Raw genomic sequence first — 18,859 nt, forward strand, 5'->3', positions numbered from 1 at the left:
AGATTGCCTCGTAGTTTTATGAAAATGAGTCTTTATTAATTAGATCTTCTACGTTGGAATAGTTGATATTTATTTGTTGATTCTTTACTCTTCCATCATCAGTGTGGGTAGCCAAGAATCATTCCAGATGTTTGTTGATTCGTCGTTCCCTATCCTCCAGCCTGTTCCTTCTTCTAATAAGCTTCGTGCGTTCCAAATGTTGCGCCAGGTAAAAGAAGGGTAAGCTCCTAACCTTGCATTTAAAAACTTACCATATGGATAATATTTTAACTTCATAACGCGCGCAGACAAACAGACAGGTTGAGGTGATTAGTCTCCATCCCTGTTTAGCCAACAGGGCTGTATTAAACATTGTTAAATCCCTAAACCCCATACCGCCAAATGCTTTTGGACTACACATCGCGAACCAACTACACCAGTGAATGCCTTTATTAGTTTTTTAAATTTCTTCACCAAAATTTACTCATCAGATTTTGTAATTCTTTACAAAGAAATATTGGTAATTTAAAACATTGCATGGCGTATATCAGAAGTGCTTGTAAAATTGATTTAATAAAAACTTCTTTACCACCAAAGGAAAAATTATGGATACTCCAATTCTTCAATTTTTGAATAATTCTTTCTTTTAGTTCTAGGAATGCACCCTTCTTTCTCCTCCCTACCATTGTTGGTAAGCCCAGATATTTTTCCAAATTATTTGAAATTCAAACCCCCAAAACTCCCTCTATTTGCTCTTTACGGTCGTCTTGTACATTTTTACTGAAGTAAATCAATGGTTTCTCAAAATTCACAAGTTGTCCAGAAATACTTTCATATTTATTAACTACTAACTTCATCGAAGCTACGCTTTCCGTTGTTGCTTTCCAAAATAATGTGCTATCATCAGCAAGGAAAATATGGGTGATAGCTAGCTCACCTCTGCCTACTCTAACCCCTTCAATTTGTCTTTCCCTTTTAGCTTTATTTAGTAGTTTAGAGAAGTCTTCTGCACATATGATAAATAAGTGTGGGCTCAATGGATCTCCTTGTCTGATTCCTCTTGTTGGCTTGAATTCTGTTCCTTGAATCCCATTAATTACTACCGATTATGACACTATTCTTACGCATCGCATTATAAGATCTATCCAGCTGTTGCAAAAGCCTAGCATTTTCATCATGTTTTCAAGATAATTCTATTCCACTCTGTCATAGGCTTTGCTCGTTTCCAATTTTAAGGCAAAATATCCTGTGCCTCCTTTTTTATTTTTTCGAAAGAATGTAAAATTTCATAAGCTATCAATATGTTATCAATTATTTGTCTTCTTAGGACATATGCACCTTGTGTTTCTTCAATACATAAATTTAGCACCCTTTGAAATCTATTAACCACCACTTTTGAGATCAATTTGTAGATGACATTACAAAGACTTATGGTTCTGAACTGTCCTAAATTCGTAGGGGATTGTACCTTAGGGATAAGTACAATATTGATTTTGTTAATTTCCTCAAAATTCTTCCCATTATTCAGCACTTGGAGGCAATATTTAACAACGTCCTTTCCTATAATATGCCAGAATTTTTTATAGAAAAACATTGGGTATCCATATTTTCTTGATGCTTTGAGAGGTGCCATACTTTTTAAAGATTCCACCACCTCTACTTCTTTAAATTCTCTAATGAGTTTCTCATTTAAAGATTCTGTAATGCACAGTTGGATTTCGCTTCTAAGCCTTTCACTCTTTTGTAGCGGATTGGTAGAGAATAGCTTTTGAAAGAAGTTGGTTGCAAGTTCAATAATGTCGTTGTCACCCTCTACCCATCCACCCTTTCCATCCTCCAAAATCTTTATTGTATTTCTCTTTTTGCCCTGGGATGCAAAATTATGGAAGAAAGCAGTGTTTCGATCCCCTATACGTAACCAATTAGCTCTTGCCCGTTGTTCCCAAAACAATTCTTCCTTGTTGGCTTTCATGTTAAGCTCTAGTTTAACTTCTATCAATTCAGCGAAGATGTCTTCATCTGGATCTTTCTTATTTAAATTATTAAGTCGCAATTTTATTTCCTCTCTGGTCTTCTATTTGGATCTGCTACTAGATTTATCTGAAGATTTCAATTTCAATTTCAGATCTTTTAATTTCTCTGGCAGATCCTTTTCTCCCAAATCCCACTCTTGACTGATTAACTCTTCAAAATCATTTTCCAGCACCCAGTTAGCATTGAATCTCAATGGGCTTTTACTGTTCTCAAATCTTCCCCTTCCATGCGTTATTATATTAAGAATTATAGCACAATGATCGGAAATACTATGACACTTATATTGAACTGAAAAATTCGAAAACCTTTCCCACCATAATGGATTTGCCACCCCTCTGTCAAGTCTCTCACGAATGTTATTGCTTGGAAGTTTACCTCATTCCCACGTAAACCATTGACCTAAAAAGCCTAAATCATTCAACTCGCAATCTTGTAAAGCCTCCCTAAATGCCAACATTTGTCTTTCTTCCCTTAACCTACCCCCTCTTTTTTCAAACGAGAAAAGTATTTCATTAAAATCGCCCATAACAAGCCATGGTAACTGGTTGTTTCCTTTTAACTGTCAAAGAAGGCTCCATGAATCCTTCCTTTTATGCTCAATTGGTGAACCATAAAAACCTGTAAAGCACCAATACTCTTCTCCACTATTTTCCATAACTTCAATGTCAATATGAGATTTAGAATATCTTCTCAATTTACAATTACTCCTTCCTTCCAGCCAAGAGAAAGTCCCCCTTTCGATCCATCCGCACCAACATCAATCCTGTTTGCATAGCCACACATTTTCCTTATTGCTTCCATTCTTCTTGAATTGACTTTGGTCTCAATTAGAAACAACATTTAAGGCTGAAGTTGTCTCAAGCTATTTTTAAGACGTTTTATTATTCTCGACTGCCCCAGGCCACGAACATTCCAACTTAATATTTTCATTGCGACCGGTCAACCTGCTTATTAGCAGTCGCTGATATCTCATTTTTGATTGATGAACTTGAGCGGACGTTTTGATGAGCCCCTTCTATTTGTTGAATCCTATGTCTTTTCTTTCCATCAACAGGTCTGGTTGGTGTTTCTTTGAGTACCTCATTAGCTTTTATTATCATATTATGCGTTGCCTCGTTTTCACATCTTCGATTTGCAAGTTCATTAACCTTATTAATCCTATAACATCTTCTACTTAATTCTTTTTCTACGCCTTTTCCTCTCACATTATTAAATTCCTCCTCTCCTTGAGATCTCATTTGATTCCTTCTACGAATTTCTTCCTAGTCCATGTCATTTTTGATCACCTCTTTTGGTTCCTTCCGATGCCATTTACTTATAGTTATTGATTCCCTCCTTGGTGCCACTCTCAAATAAATATCCCAATCAAATTCAACTTCTTGAGATCTTAACAAAATACGAAGATGGCAGAAACTTTCACCATGCCCTAAACGCCCACACAAGAAACAAATAAATAGAGTCTTCCATATTGAAAAAATAACGTAAGTTGACTTATCTTTGCCATACACTATTGGTTTCTTTCTTTTTAAGGGGATTTGGACATCCAAACATACTCTGATGCGCATGATCTCACGTAAACACTTTGTTAAAATCTTTGTATTATAATCCAAAAATTCTTCAATAAAGTTTCCCAATTGTCTTGCCATGCCTTTCGACATTGAACCCAATGGTAGATCATGTACTTGCACCCAAAAGTTTGTGTAATGAAGGGGAACAAGTAATGGATCCTCCCCTTTCATTAATTTATGAAATATTATTAGGTGCCAATTAAAAAACCAGTGAATACCATCGATCAACCTTTTTAAATCAACTTCATTGTAGAATCGAAATAGAATATATTTTTCCTCATCTCTGTTATAGTAACCCCTTCAATAGGGTGCCATAATTCAGATAGAACATTCCTTAAGGAGGGGAAGTGGATTGAACTATCTGTTAGCACCTTGCCTACTAGGCATAGGCTAAAGTCCTCGTCTTTTTCGTCAATCTCCTATTGTCCTACAACAGGGTCGTCTTCCAAATCGTCTAAATTTAGATTTGCGAGATCTAATTCCATGTCTGTAATGAACAACCCTCTCTTACGATTTTTAATTCAAACTTAAACCCTAAAAACTAGGTACAAATTGGGCAAATGCCAAACCTGCAAGTCGACAGACGAAGAAACAGAGAAAACCTAATTGTAGGTACTAATGACTTTCTTTATTCTATTAGAAATTATGTTAAAGAGATGAAAAATAAGATTAAAACATTATTAAAAAAATTTAAAATATCAAACACTTTCGAAAAAAATGAATAACTTGCGAAATATAAATCATTAGAAATTAGTTAATGGATTTAGTTTAATTATTAAAAAAACTAAAGTGAAACTAAAATCGAACCGAAAAGACTTGAGGCATAATCTTCTAATAAGTTCATTAAGTACCCTAAAAACAACAATTTCATTCATGTAGCTTCTAGCCCTTTTCATTCATTTATTTTTACCTTTGAAGTATTCTTTTGCATTTCTAATTTAAAAAAATTATAATTCTTTATTGAAATTTGAAAAAATTAATATTTTAATTAAAACGAAATTACTCCAAACAAAAGTATGGGTACAATTGAATAAAAATAATAAAAAATATATAAAACATCAAAATAAATAATTTAGGCTACTAATTCAGCGGAGAGAGTAATACAATCTAATTTTAAAACTAAGAACATGTTTGGTTGGGTGTATTGGCATAGCCAATACACCCATAATCAGTGCCCCACCTATGCATATGTTTGGTTGAATGTATTGCCCTATTACGGGTCTAATACATTCCGGGTGTATTACTGATGAAAGACCCATTTCTATTCCCTTCAAAAAGTTCAGATTAGCTCCGCTTAACTCTCCCGATTGTGATTTGGCCTGTTTTACCCTTCCAATACAAGAGCCATCTCCAGCCTCTCCCTCCCAAGATCAAGAAGCTCCCGATTTCTCTTCCTGTTTCATCCATCGGCCTCTTCCTGTTTCACTTTCAGAGCACTGTTTCTCTTCCCGATTTCTCTCCCGATTTCTTGCACCTTTTCAGAGCACTGTTTTGGCCATCAAAACAGACTTGTGTTCTTCAAATGCAGTGAGTAGAGATCAATCCCAAGTATCTCCAAATAAACCCTCAAGAAAAGCTTTCCAATTCAATCAAGGTAAAAATTGTCTGCCCTAACATTCTTTCAACATGTTTTCCCTTTTATGTTTTTTTATGACGAAAGATTCAACATTTCTAGAAATTGAATCATGCATTTACCTTTAACATGAGGTTTTAGAAAGTTTAATCATGTAACTCTGCTGGTGTCGAATTTCGTACTCAAAGTTTAGACCCAGTTTAGGCTTTTCTTCTGATGCACTGCACTGCTTCGTTGTTCTTAAATTTTTTTGCTCCCTGATGCACGTTCCACGTGCAGTTCAATATTTATGTGAGAATAATGTTAATTTGTTTACAGATTCTGCCCGTCGAATAAGGCCAAAATCTGGCATCTATGTTGTTCTGCCCAATTTCCCAGTAACATATTTTTCTAACTTTTCTGTTAAACTAATTGCATACCTAAACTTATCATGGTTTCTCTTTTCACCATAAATTTGGGTATTCTCTGCCTCTGGTAGGGAAGATTCCTAAAATTGCTGGAGCAGACCACCTCCAACATTCAACTTAACTTTTCTCTATTCACGGACTCACCCAACGATTGGACAAAGAAAATATTCCCTTTTCATTTTCCCTTTCTACATGTATATAAACTACTCACCGCTATCCGTGCTTGAATCAGGATCATAACTTTTGATACCCAAAAATAATGTTGCTCTCCAATCAGACTTCAACACTTAAACTCCACAACATACAAGAAAATGTCCTCAAAGTCTGGGCTAAACCATATTATACAATTGATTGCCGACAGTGGAGATAGAAAGCGATGTACAGTGGGCTCCAAAAGCCCCTCCCAACAATGCATTGTTTGGTTAGGGGAAGAGTGTTGTGGAGGAACATATGTTAATATTTAATTAAAAAAGGAAGCATGGCCCAGATTTTCTTGGTCAAGAAAACCATGTGATATTCTATTGTATTGTTGAGTTATATATAAATTTTGTTGGGCCAACGTGGGTAGAAAAATGGTGCAGGGTGGAGTCTGGAACTTGGAATATGTAGCTCATCCGGGTTGGTTCAATCATTCAACAGATTTTTACAGCATAAGGGAAAAAGTGTTTTTTTTAGTAAAAAGAGTAATGAAAACAACAGCTTTGTTGTGTAGTAATTGAAAATGGGTGTGGGGATGTGTGAGTGTCCCCTTGATGGGTAGTATAGTTCCAGATGAGAGACAAGAGTCTTGATATTTTATGGTTCTTTGGCTATGCATCCACTTACTGTGTGGACTTATCATATGATATAGATGGTATATGCTTGAAATTTCTTACTTCTATTATACATCCTTAAATGATGATGCTCTTTAATTACCTTCTGGATTTGCATATTTGGAATCCAATGTTTCTCTGTTTTGTTGCTCCTCATTTTGTTCCGTAGGCTGCAAATGATGGTGCTCATTTTGCTCATCATTTTGTTTACCTTCTGGATTTTGTTGCTTAAACTATGTGATCATTTTGTTCCTCATTCAATGCTTGAAATTGTATTGTTGTTTATTAATTGGAATGATTTGAGGAGATGTAATTTTGTTTTACATATTTAGTTATTAGCTATCTATTATCCAGCTGAATCAACCTTATTTAGTCTTAAGCAAGCAAATAACTGGACACGAAAAGTGATGATAAGGGCAGCTAGTTAAGGAAGAAGGGAAAGAAAGGAATATGGTGTGCTGTTTTGAGTTTAGACATTACCCATGGCTGTATCCATGTACTTTTATTATAGCAATTTATTTTGGTTAAACTACATCATTAGTTGTTCAAGTATGTGTAAGTTTTTGATTTAGTCATTGCCTGTTAGTCTCTTTTATAGGTAGTTAATTTGAACATGTTTAATTAAATTCTTTTTCTCTAATTTAAAAGTCGGAAAGGTTTTAATATATTGCAGTATTGTATTAAAAAAGTTAAGTTGGTCAGTTATCAAAATATAAATTTTCATAACCAAATTGATGAACTTAAATGACTTTTAATATATATTATTTGTAATTTTTAAAATATATTTATAATATAATAAATATATAATACATATAAATTTAAATCAAAAGTCAAATATATTTCTATACATATTTTTATACTTGAAAACAACCAATTCCCCTTTTTTAACAAAAGAAATAATTGAAATATATACTAGTTATATAATTATACTTGAAACAATTATAAGCACAGTTACCTATAATTATATAATTATACTTGAAAACCACAGTTACCTATTTGTCACCTTTGTCACAAAGCAGTATTCCAACATTATTCAACTTGACCATAATGCCTCTTCTATTTTCTGCCTTTTTGTTTCTTACAAGTCATAAGTTCATCCACGGTACATTGCCTGCTTAGTCTCTTTTATGGTATATAATTATATAATTATATCATTTATTAAATATATTTATTTAAATAGATTATAAATAATGTTGGAATACTGCTTTGTTTCTAACTTAGTCTATTTAACTATATTTATTTTTCTATTTAATCATTGCCTGTTAGTCTCTTTTATGGTATCCTATTCTATTGAATAGCCTTGTTTTTATACACATCTGTGTTGTTGAAGTTACGCTTTGTTGCAATGTACTCGTTAAGATTCTAAATTTGTATTGTTCATTTTTCTTTGATAGTGTGATATTGCTTCCTACTGAAGCGGCTTGTTTGATTGCTTCTTCCACCCACAGTGTACCGTCTTCTTTTCACACAATCACTGTAAGTTCTTTGACAATTAAATTATTTAATTGTATTTTACTGTTATTGAAATTATGATTGGAGAAATGTGACCCTTTTACTGCGATTTGACAATATGGAACACATTAATATATTGCAGTAATGGCCCGTCTGCCTTTAATTGCACAAAGTGTGAGGCGTAAAAGAATTGGTATTGCAGTGACAATATGGTTGGAAATCTGTAGAATTGCGATTTGGTTCTTATTTAGAATGGGTGACAGCCTTAGCCTACATACTTATAGACCAATGATTAGGTCCTATACCTTAGATTTTTATGCAAAACGGGATTATGTGAAAAGACTTGTACATGCTAGTGACGAGACCTGTATTGAACAAACTAGGATGAATAGAACTGCCTTTTTTAAACTATGTGAGATGTTAGAATCGTTAGGGGGATTGAAGTCGTCAAGAAACATGCTTGTTGATGAGCAAGTGGCAATGTTTTTACATATCATCTCCCATCACCTTAAAAATCGAGTTATCAAGCATCACTTTAGAAGGTCCGGGGAAACTGTTAGCAAAGCATTTCATAGTGTTTTAAATGCTGTCATACGCTTAGAAGATGTCTTATTTGAAAAGCCGGAGCCAATTACAGCCGATTCTTCTAACACAAGGTGGAAATGGTTTAAGGTAGTAGACTGAGTTTTATATATAGCTTGTACAACATTTAGTTGACTTAGATTTAAATTAGTATTCTAACAGAAGGTTTTATATCATGTGATATAGAATTGCTTAGGTGCTCTTGATGGAACCCACATAAAGATTAGGGTGCCAACAGTTGATAAACCTAGATATCGAACCCGAAAAGGTGACATAGCAACAAATATGCTAGGTGTTTGTACACTTGAGATGCAATTTGTTTATGTTCTTCCGGTTGGGAAGGTTCGATTCTTAGATGGACGGGTGCTCCGAGATGCCATTAGTAGAAGACATGGACTAAAAGTTCCTCATGGTACAGTGTATACTTAGAGGAATTTGAATTATTCATTAAGATCAAACTTTTTTTGCTGAATTAATCATTTTTTAGCCAATTTATATTATAGGTTGTTATTATCTAGTTGATGCTGGATACACAAATTGTGAGGGATTTCTTGCACCATTTAGAGGACAGCGATATCATCTGAACGAGTGGCATCAGGGTTATCAGCCAAGTTCTCCGCAAGAGTTTTTTAATATGAAACATGCCTCAGCACGTAATGTCATTGAAAAATGCTTTGGCTTATTAAAACTTAGATGGGGAATACTTAGGAGTCCATCGTTTTATCCTGTACGGGTGCACAATAGAATTATTATTGCATGTTGTTTGCTCCATAATTTTATTCGAACCCATATGAGTATTGATCCCATTGAAGCGGAGGTGGGAGAAGGATTACCTACTAATGTGGTGGATGACGATGAACCGAATATCACAAATATTCATCCATCGGATGCTTCAGCAACTTGGAGGATGGAACTAGCCAACCAAATGTTCGATGAATGGCAAGCATCTAGAAATTAGTTAGGTTTAGGGACAAATTCAGTTTGAATTAATTTGTTGATGTTATTTTATGTAACTAGTTTATGAAACTTTGGTGGTCTTTGATTAAAATTCTGTATTGTACTAAACTTTGTTGAATTATAATTTAATTATCTTTTCATTCAGCATGTGTTATAAATTTAAATTTAGTATTGAACTACCGATATAATATTATAAACTGTTCACCCAACAATTAAATGATATTCAAAATAGTAAATAATGTTACTTTATTTTTTTTCTTAAGAATAATATGTCAGGTGTTCCACCAACGGGTGCTTCTTCTCAAGCTTCTCGAGGAAGCAAAAGAAAATGGGTTCTAGAGGAGGATGCAGCCTTGGTTTCTTGCATGGTGGATTTGCACAATGTAGGAACATTTAATGCTGATACCGGGTTCAAAGCCGGTTATTTGAACGAGCTAGAGAAAATGCTAGAAAAGGCTTTACCAAGAGCAATGTTGAAGGCGAAACCAAATATTGAATCTCGAATTAGGTGCCTAAAAAGGGAATGGTCAGTCGTCTACGACATGCTTAATGGCCAAAACAATAGTGGTTTTGGTTGGGACGAGCATAGGCAGCTCGTTGTTGCTGAAGATGCAGTTTGGGAATCATATGTAAAGGTAAGTTGTGAATCAAGTATTTATTTGTTTTTTACAAAACTTATAACTTAAATGATTTCATCATTTTTTTTAGAGTCACAAAGAAGCCTCTCAGTTCAGACATCGTTCTTTCCCTTACTACAACCAGCTTACTGCGATATACGCAAGAGATCGGGCGACTGGGAAAGACGCTCAAACAGCTGCTAATGTTCTTGAAGAAATACATGCTGAGGATGAACGTACTACAAATATGAATGAAGAGAGAAACACATTCTATGACTGCGAAGCTGACGTCTCTTTAGACGACATGGATGTTTCTGGTACAGATCCGCGAGGATATAGAGACAAAGGGGGTTCCTCATCTTCAAACAAGAGAAAGAAGAAATCTGATGCTCGTGATAATGTGTATTCTTCATTTGAGGAGGCTGCCACCTTGTTGGGGGAAAAAATCGAGGCCGTTGGTGATAAAATCAGTATGAGTATTGCCTCCGAGGTGGTAGTTCAGCAGAAGTCAGAAGAAAAGATGGAAGAGAATGCTTCAAATTTATATTCAGCCTTATGGTCAATTGAAGGTTTAACCGACGATCAGCGGTATGATGCTTTGAGTAAAATTCCCGATCATCCAGCTCAAATGATCGTTTTCTTCAGTTTACCTTTTGTTGCCCGATTGGAATGGGTCAGAAGATTTCTTTCTCACCATTAAATATCAATGTTCAAACTTTTTGATGTTGTAAAACTATATAACATATGGATTATGATGTACAATTTCATTTTCATCTAACTTTTTCTTAGTATAAGTTAATTATGTTTATGCAGAATATAATTCTCAAATTATATTGATTTTAGTAAATTCATAAGAACATTTTATGAAATTATATTTAATAATAATTATTTTAAATTGTATTTAATCATATATTTTAATTAAAATATATTAATATTAATTATAGTATCATATATTATGATTTGAGTAATTTAATATAAGAATATTAATTATTAAGAATTTTATTAAATTATATATTTTAATTAAAATATATTTAATAAAAATATGTTTAAATATGATTAAATTATTTATTATTGATAATAATAATCTTATTAAAATTTAAATAACAATAACAATAATCATTTACCAAAACAAATTTATGCTAATTATAAGAATTTTATTAAATTATATATTTTAATTAAAATATATTTAATAATAATTATGTTTAAATATGATTAAAATATTTATTATCGATAATAATAATCTTATTAAAATTTAAATAACAATAACAATAATCATTTACCAAAACAATTTTATGCTAAGGGTATTCTAGTCATTTTAGTTTTTTCCATTATGCTATTACACCTCTATTCCATTCAACCAAACACAAGATTACTATTACGCCTCTATTCCATTACATTCAACCAAACAGTGGATTAGCTATTACACCTCTAATCCAATATACCTCTAATCCAATACAGCGAACCAAACGCACCCTAAAGGTTTATCAATCAAAGGAAATTGGCGGGTGAAGAATGGGTTGACTCGGTCCATAACCCCAGGGCAACAAGGATGGTTATAGTAGATATCGGTTTGATTGTACTTTTGTAGCTTAAATTTACTTTATTGTTTTGTCCACAAATAATCTCTAATTTACCTAATAACTTCAGAAGAAAAAACAGAGGCAGGCATGGCTGTATTTCTTTGATGTGCAGTTCCCCATTGAGTAGAAGTAATAAAAGTTTGCTAGAAATGACACTTGTTTAATTCCAAAAGCAAAGTTGAAAAGGGAGACATGGACCCCAACCTAATTGTCCATCAAAGGTAATGCTCCGCGTAATGAACGAAACAGATGATGTTGGTTGCACCAGACAAATTGTTACACCAATACCTTAATTAAGCCCATAAATCAACGGTGTATACCACAAATCCTGTAATTATGCAGTGCGATTAGGACATTATTTAGGCGATGATTTTCAATCATTAAGCTTTACAGTGTAATCATAAACTAAAAATTATGGAGAATAAAGTTCCAATCGTTTCAGTCGTCTCCTCCTTTAGCGGACTAACCATGCCAGTGATAGGCATGGGGACAGCCTCGTATCCACCAGTTGATGCAGGGACCCTAAAATCAGCCATTGTTGAGGCAATCAGAGCTGGGTATCGCCACTTTGATACAGCTTTCATATATGGGTCTGAGCAGCCACTTGGAGCAGCAATCGCTGAGGCCTTGAACATTGGCCTCATCAAGTCCCGGAATGAACTCTTTATCACTTCCAAACTATGGTGCACTTATGCTGAGCCAGACTTGGTCATTCCCGCCATCAAAATGAGTCTCGAGTAGTAGTTTTACTTTTACCCTTGCACAACTCCATAAATTGAACCTTCAAATCACTTTTTTTTTTTATTCACATATATATATATATAATTTTACGAGTGTTGCAGGAATCTTCAGCTAGAATATCTTGATCTTTATCTCATACATTGGCCACTAAAGTTCAGCAAAGAGGTGAGTCGTTTGCCGGTTCCCAAAGAAGAAGTATCTGTTATTGATATCAAATCAGTTTGGAGTGCCATGGAAGAGTGTCAACTTCTGGGTCTCACCAAAGCCATTGGTGTCTCTAACTTCTCTTCGAGAAAGCTTGAAGAAATCCTTTCCTTTGCCAAAATCCCTCCCGCCGTCAACCAGGTGAGCAATTGACTCTTCATTTTTCTTCAAATACCCAAGCGTGACACATGGATACCAGGATATGATATTATAAATTGTTTAATTTGTTTAAAAGGTGGAGATGAACCCACTTTGGCAGCAAAAGGAGCTGAATGAGTACTGCCAGGCAAAGGGTATTCATGTTTCAGCTCATTCCCCTCTGGGCTCAAAAGGCACGTTGTGGGGAGATAACAGGATTTTCGACTGTCATGCTTTGAAAGAGATTGCCGAGGCCAAAGGGAAAACAATTGCCCAGGTGGACTTTTCCCTTTTCCTTGTATTTTTAGTGGTTGGAAATGATTTTTTGTTTTTTAAGTACACAATATGAGTATATATTAGATAAATAGTGTTGGTTGACATAAATAGAGATGGCAGATTTGTCTAAGATGGGTGTACGAGCAAGGGGCAAGTGTGATAGCAAAGAGCTTCAACAAGAAGAGAATGGAGGAGAACCTTGAAATATTTGATTGGTCATTGAGTGTAGAAGAATTGGAGAAGATCAGAGGTCTTCCCCAGTGCAAATTTAACTCCATCGGTACATTTATCGAGCCCAGCGCCGAGCTTGAGGCACAGCTATGATATCAAGAACGATGATCATTTATTTTCATGTTTACAATTTATATATGCTAAGCTTTACTTGATTTTGGAGGGTGTTTGACCCAAAACATGAAAGATTTCTTAGTTCCCAAGGTGTTTGATTCTCAAAATTTTAAGAATTTTAATTTTTACTACGCCCCCTCCCCCCGGGAAGTTGGCTGTGATGTCAACAACCCCAATTTGGGAAGAAGTCATTCAAAAGATGAAAAGAGGCACGTGGCAATAGCTTGGTAAGAATATTTGGTATTTGATCTGCAATTTCAATTTCCTTATTGTGAACATGTTCACGAATGAAGTGGAAAAATAGCAGCATGTTTCATCTTACTATAATAGATCAGATTAGCACAAATGTAGGTGGTGCTTAGGTTGCCGCAAAATACCTGTGGAACAAGTAAGAACCAAAACTCAATGAGGAAATGTATAGCTAGTTTGTTTCAACAATTGCAATAATCACGACTCACTATTCAACTTCAGTTAAGGATCAATAGATATGTCATTGTTTTCAGAAGACTAGGAAATTGGAGAGTTACCAAGATAGACTGCATAACCAATTGTCAACGTTCTATCATTTGGAATTTCAGTCCAATCCGAGTCACAGAAGGCTTGCGGTTGGTTGGCCTTAGTTTTGGAAATAATAATGCCATAATGAGTAGGTTGAGGGAGATACGTGAGTAATCTTTTTCCTTCTTTCCAATGTGTCATGTTTGGATTGTGCATAGACCCAAAGAACTTGCCTCCTATTGCAAAGGTAATGTTAGGATGAGTAACTGACAAATAATGATTTTTTTTCTAAGTGGTTGTTGGTAAAGGAATCATTGATTTAATGCATAAAAGTAAATAATTCTTCAATTTTGTATATTATGATTGTGGTGCTCGTTTTAATGCATAAATGATTTTATTAAGTTTACATATGTATGAGGTTGTTAGGAGCTCTTAAAGCTAGGGTCCTAATGCATATAGACTTGCTCTTCAAGGCTTCCTTCTAGAAGTCCCTTTTTTACATCTGGATGATGTAAAGATCAATTGCGTTGAGTGAAAATGTTAACATCTTATTCTAGTAATTTCGTCTATATACTTATAATTTTTCGAATAAATTAGTTTAATAAAAATCCATTGTTATCATTAATATATTTTATATATTGTCCTTTACTGTTTTTATACACAAAGCAAATTGAAAGAAAATATTGATTCACTAATTATCTAACATTTAAATTAATATTAAGTAGAATTACATGGTCAGATTGTAATGCAAGATGACAACTTATATTAGTAAATAAGTCACATCCTTAGTCTAATTGTAATTGAGCAACTCGATCAAAAGACTAATATGTCATCTATCAAGTTCAAATGGGGAGATACCTTGTCTTGAGTATTGAAGTAGATGACTCCCAGAAGATAGTTATAAAAGTGGCTAATTGGATTGACAGTATATCAGACAAGACCCAAGTAGAATAGATTCTAGATCCATTTATGAATTTATTCACTCTTGACATTCATAGCGTAGCATACCTTAATCCTAAGTCAATGCTGGACTCGTATATGGAAGCTTGAGTTAAAAAAGATAAGAAACCAGAAATTGGTACGTTGGGTATACGAATTCTGCACAATGTATCATTCCACAGCAGTGGAATTCATATCTCAATAAAAAGTAAATGATATCCTCTCATAGTTATTACATGATAAATGAAATGTAACGTGGTCACAGGTCATTTGTCTTAGAGATAAATGACTTAATTACTATTTGTTAATAATTGAATTTTCATAAAGAAAGATGTAATGGTTAATATGAGATAAAATAAGATTATATTGGGAGAACATATTTATCCCAAAAGATTAAGGATATTCTATGAGGATAACACACTTTTGAAAAAATTATTGGATAAGCATTTGATGAGTAGTTTTCGTAATGGTATATAATATGGAAGAGTTCAATCATGATACTTTAGTGGAATAACTCCATGATTAAATATTGTTGTAATTAATAGACAAAAAATCGAAACTTAATTACAAATTATTTGAGTCCTAATTATATATGTTTAATCGGTCCCTCACTAGCTGGAGATAACAAAAAATGAATTGCATATGGAATGAGTGAAGACGATGAAATAAGAGCAATAAATTGCTTGTATCACTATCCGCAATTAATGCGTTTTCTCGCTAAATGCAAAAGATGACTTAGGAAAGAACTTAATTTCTTTGAATTATTATTTAATTATGTGTAATTAAATAATTGAAGTTCAAAGTAAAAAATAAATTAATTAGTCATCATAGATTTGTTGAATAAGACAATTAAATTAATTTCCTCATGGATTCTAATACGGTAAAGTTGCCATAACTTTAATGAAATTAGAATTAGGTTGAGAAAATAAATTTAATTATATTAATTGATTAAATAAATGATATTTTGATAAATAGAAAATAGTTATTGGGTTGGATAAATTATAAGTGTTGGATAAAATTATACTTGATGCACAAAAGACCCAAATAGGCCTGATTGAAGCATGAGGGGTGGCAAACCCTAGTCCTCTTAGAGTTGCCACCGCCCCTATGTATTCTACTTAGAGTAGAATATGTATTTTCTATTAAAATGTTATCATTTAATTAGACATTTTTTGAACAAAACTCTTGTACCATTTTTCTATAAATAGGAATTATGAGCTAAATTATTTGCATACGTTATTGAGTATCGTTATTCTATTTAAAAATAATGAAAATTTATTTTTAAGAGTAAATTATATTTTTTGGAAAAAACTCATAGTTTCTTGTTATAGAGAGAATTAACTTTTCCATTGAAAGTTAATAAAAGTTTTCGTTATATGCATTTGGTTTGTGTTGTTTGAGCCCACATTTAAAAACAAATCAGGGGTTCAAGAATAGCAAAGAATGTCATTTGGTAGAAAGTCGGGATCTACTTTAAACCACCTCGTACAAAACACAAGTTTAATTTCAATTAAGGGTTTATTACTATAAATATCAAAAGGCTCTTATTTTAAGAAAAATTTAAACTTGTGCAATGCCTAAAAAAACTATTTTCTAGACCAATTTTCCAATAGAAAGTAATAAGCACTCACTAAACAGTTGCAAGATTAACCACTAGACAGAATGAAAGTTAATAGTCTAGTCTTGGTTGTTGAGTAGATACTTTGGCAACAAGTTGGGTTTAAACTTTTTAAGGGATCCATCAAAATGATATTTAATTCAGAATAACCACATGCAATCAACCACATTTAATAAAGGATGGAACGGAACCCAATCCCATATTTAATTTCTATTTAAAGCATCAAATTTAAATTACTTGGACTCTTTCTATTTTGGGTCAATTTCAAATTGTTTATATGTACAAGGTATGAAGAATGGTCTTTTATTGTGAGATGGAGTTTTTCGATTTGAGACTTTTAGTTTGGGGGCTTATCAACATAGGGAATTTGTGGTGATTGATGACTAAGAACTTGATTGTTATTTTTGTTGGCTAGCTAGGTGGTAAATGTGCATATAAGTGTGTGATGGTGGTCATAAGAAGTGGTAGCTTGGTTCAATGCTGGTAAGTGATAATGGGTTGTTGGGTTGGGTGTGGGCTTATAAAGTGCGGGGGAGAAGTATTCATAGGATTTAATTATGGGTTTGGGTGATGGAATCTATTGAGCAGGAAAACATATGTAAGGTTGTGAAGATGCCATTATTTGTGATTAAGATTGGTTGGTGTGGATGCATAGGTAGTAGCATAGCCAAAGGAGGATGTTGCAAATGGATTTGCTCAAATTGCATGTTGGAATTTAAAGTGTTATTTTCTTGTGATTGGTTGACCAAACAAATTTGCTAAGATATATGTTCAAGATTTTATGAATTTAAATGGGAACATATATTCTGAAAAGGGAAATTATCTTCCAAAAATAATACATTACTAGATAAATATAATTTGGAAGATTTTGGACCAAAACACTAATCACAGTAATATTTATTTCATGATCCCTAATAAGCACATGGATTTGACCAAGGTTTCAATTTGTTATCGATGTATGGTCTGAACCAGGGATAACCTAGACAACCAAAAAATTTTATCGAAATGTATTTTGGCTTATTTTAAAACAAAATTTCGTATAGGCAACGCTTATGTAAATTGGGTGTAGTTAATTTATTATTTAAATAGATTTTTTGGTGACAAAAAAAAACTCCAAAAGTATGATGGTAAAGAGTCTTAATGTAACAAAGTTCTAGTTGTTTCAATAACATGTATGTGTATACATTCCTAAAGAGCAATTTATTGTAGTTATATGTGTTGGTATGTGAGGATAAAAATAAACTTATGAGAAATTAACGTAAGGCTCAATGGCGTGTAACCATGTCACTTTCTTTAAGGTTCTATTCACCCCACCTATATTTCAGTGTGTAAAATAGTTATTGGAACATGAACCTCGAGGGTACAATGAAACCTAATAATTGTTTGCATTTTACATTTACGAAAACAGTCCATTGAGCACTAAGCAAAGCATAGCAAGATTATCAAATTCTATAAATAACTTATATACAAATATTTATAGAATAATATTTGAATATTAGAATATGGAGGAGAATAAAGAAACTTTTTCCTAAGTTTTTGGTGTGGTTTGATATTTCTTAGTATGTCATGCAAATGAAATTCCTTTCTCAATTATAGGAATTCTTATGTCTTTTTATAGACATAACTATCTAATAGATTCTTATTTGGATAGTGTAATGCCCCAAAATATAGGGGTTAGATGAAACAAATAACCAAATAATTGAATAAGCTTGATAGTTAAGTTGTTAGTGTTCTCCCTAGAGGTCCTAGGTTCTATTCACGCCTCTCCCATTTCTTTCCTTTTAATTTTCAGCAAACAAGGATGAAAATCATACTAAAATTAATATTATTTGGCTGAAAACTTAACAAGTGTGTGTTCTTTTACAAGTTCTACACCAATAGGAATGAAAATAGTTCATATTCCTATTTTTCCTACAGAACCAAGTAGAAATTCTAGAAACACTAGAATGGAAGAAATACAAACTTCAACAATTATTCAACAAATGAAAATTGGAATAAGTGATGTAATTATATTTTCAAATTTCCAATTCAAGAAATATTACACATACATTGAAATTACATTTCAATTTAGAGAATATAAAATATATTCTTTGCATGCTTTATTAGATATGTGAGCTACAACTAATAGTTGCGAAAAATTGACATTCCTGTAAAAAATGGGAACCTATGAACCATCCAATAAAAGCAATAGGAATAGATGGTAATGAAACCATAATCCAATATAAAGCTAGAAATGTACCAATATACATAAATAATGTAAGATTTGTGATACCTAAAATTTTATGTTTTCCGAGATGCATGGAGATATATTATTAGGAAATAATTTTATATATCAATATTTATCATTTTCTATAGATAAAAATTTAATTATGTTATATATAGAAAAATCTTCGTAAAAATACCATTAGTAGAAAATCATAAATTTGTGAGAAAAGAACAGATTAAACAACTAGAAACAAATCATTGGTTTTTAAAATTTTAGAAGATAATTTTATTGAAGAACCATTAAAATTATGGCAAAACAGACCTAGATATTGTG

General features: G+C 33.1%; 2 protein-coding genes across 2 annotated transcripts; both read left to right on the forward strand.

The window, feature by feature from the left end:
- The first annotated feature begins 127 nt into the window (after positions 1 to 127).
- LOC105794341 (uncharacterized) lies at positions 128 to 10,775 on the forward strand. The gene is made up of 3 exons (XM_052628901.1): positions 128 to 219; positions 7,768 to 7,849; positions 10,073 to 10,775. Exons 1-3 carry the CDS (start codon positions 128 to 130, stop codon positions 10,679 to 10,681), a joined length of 783 nt encoding a protein of 260 aa, XP_052484861.1. The 3' UTR covers positions 10,682 to 10,775.
- A 1,149-nt stretch (positions 10,776 to 11,924) lies between these two features.
- LOC105794339 (D-galacturonate reductase) lies at positions 11,925 to 13,393 on the forward strand. The gene is made up of 4 exons (XM_012623480.2): positions 11,925 to 12,298; positions 12,404 to 12,647; positions 12,742 to 12,921; positions 13,041 to 13,393. The coding sequence occupies exons 1-4, from the start codon at positions 11,976 to 11,978 to the stop codon at positions 13,242 to 13,244; spliced, it is 951 nt and encodes a 316-aa protein (XP_012478934.1). The 5' UTR covers positions 11,925 to 11,975; the 3' UTR covers positions 13,245 to 13,393.
- The last annotated feature ends 5,466 nt before the right edge of the window (positions 13,394 to 18,859 follow it).

The sequence above is a fragment of the Gossypium raimondii genome, chromosome 3 (genome assembly GCF_025698545.1).
Source record: "Gossypium raimondii isolate GPD5lz chromosome 3, ASM2569854v1, whole genome shotgun sequence".
NCBI lineage: Eukaryota > Viridiplantae > Streptophyta > Magnoliopsida > Malvales > Malvaceae > Gossypium > Gossypium raimondii.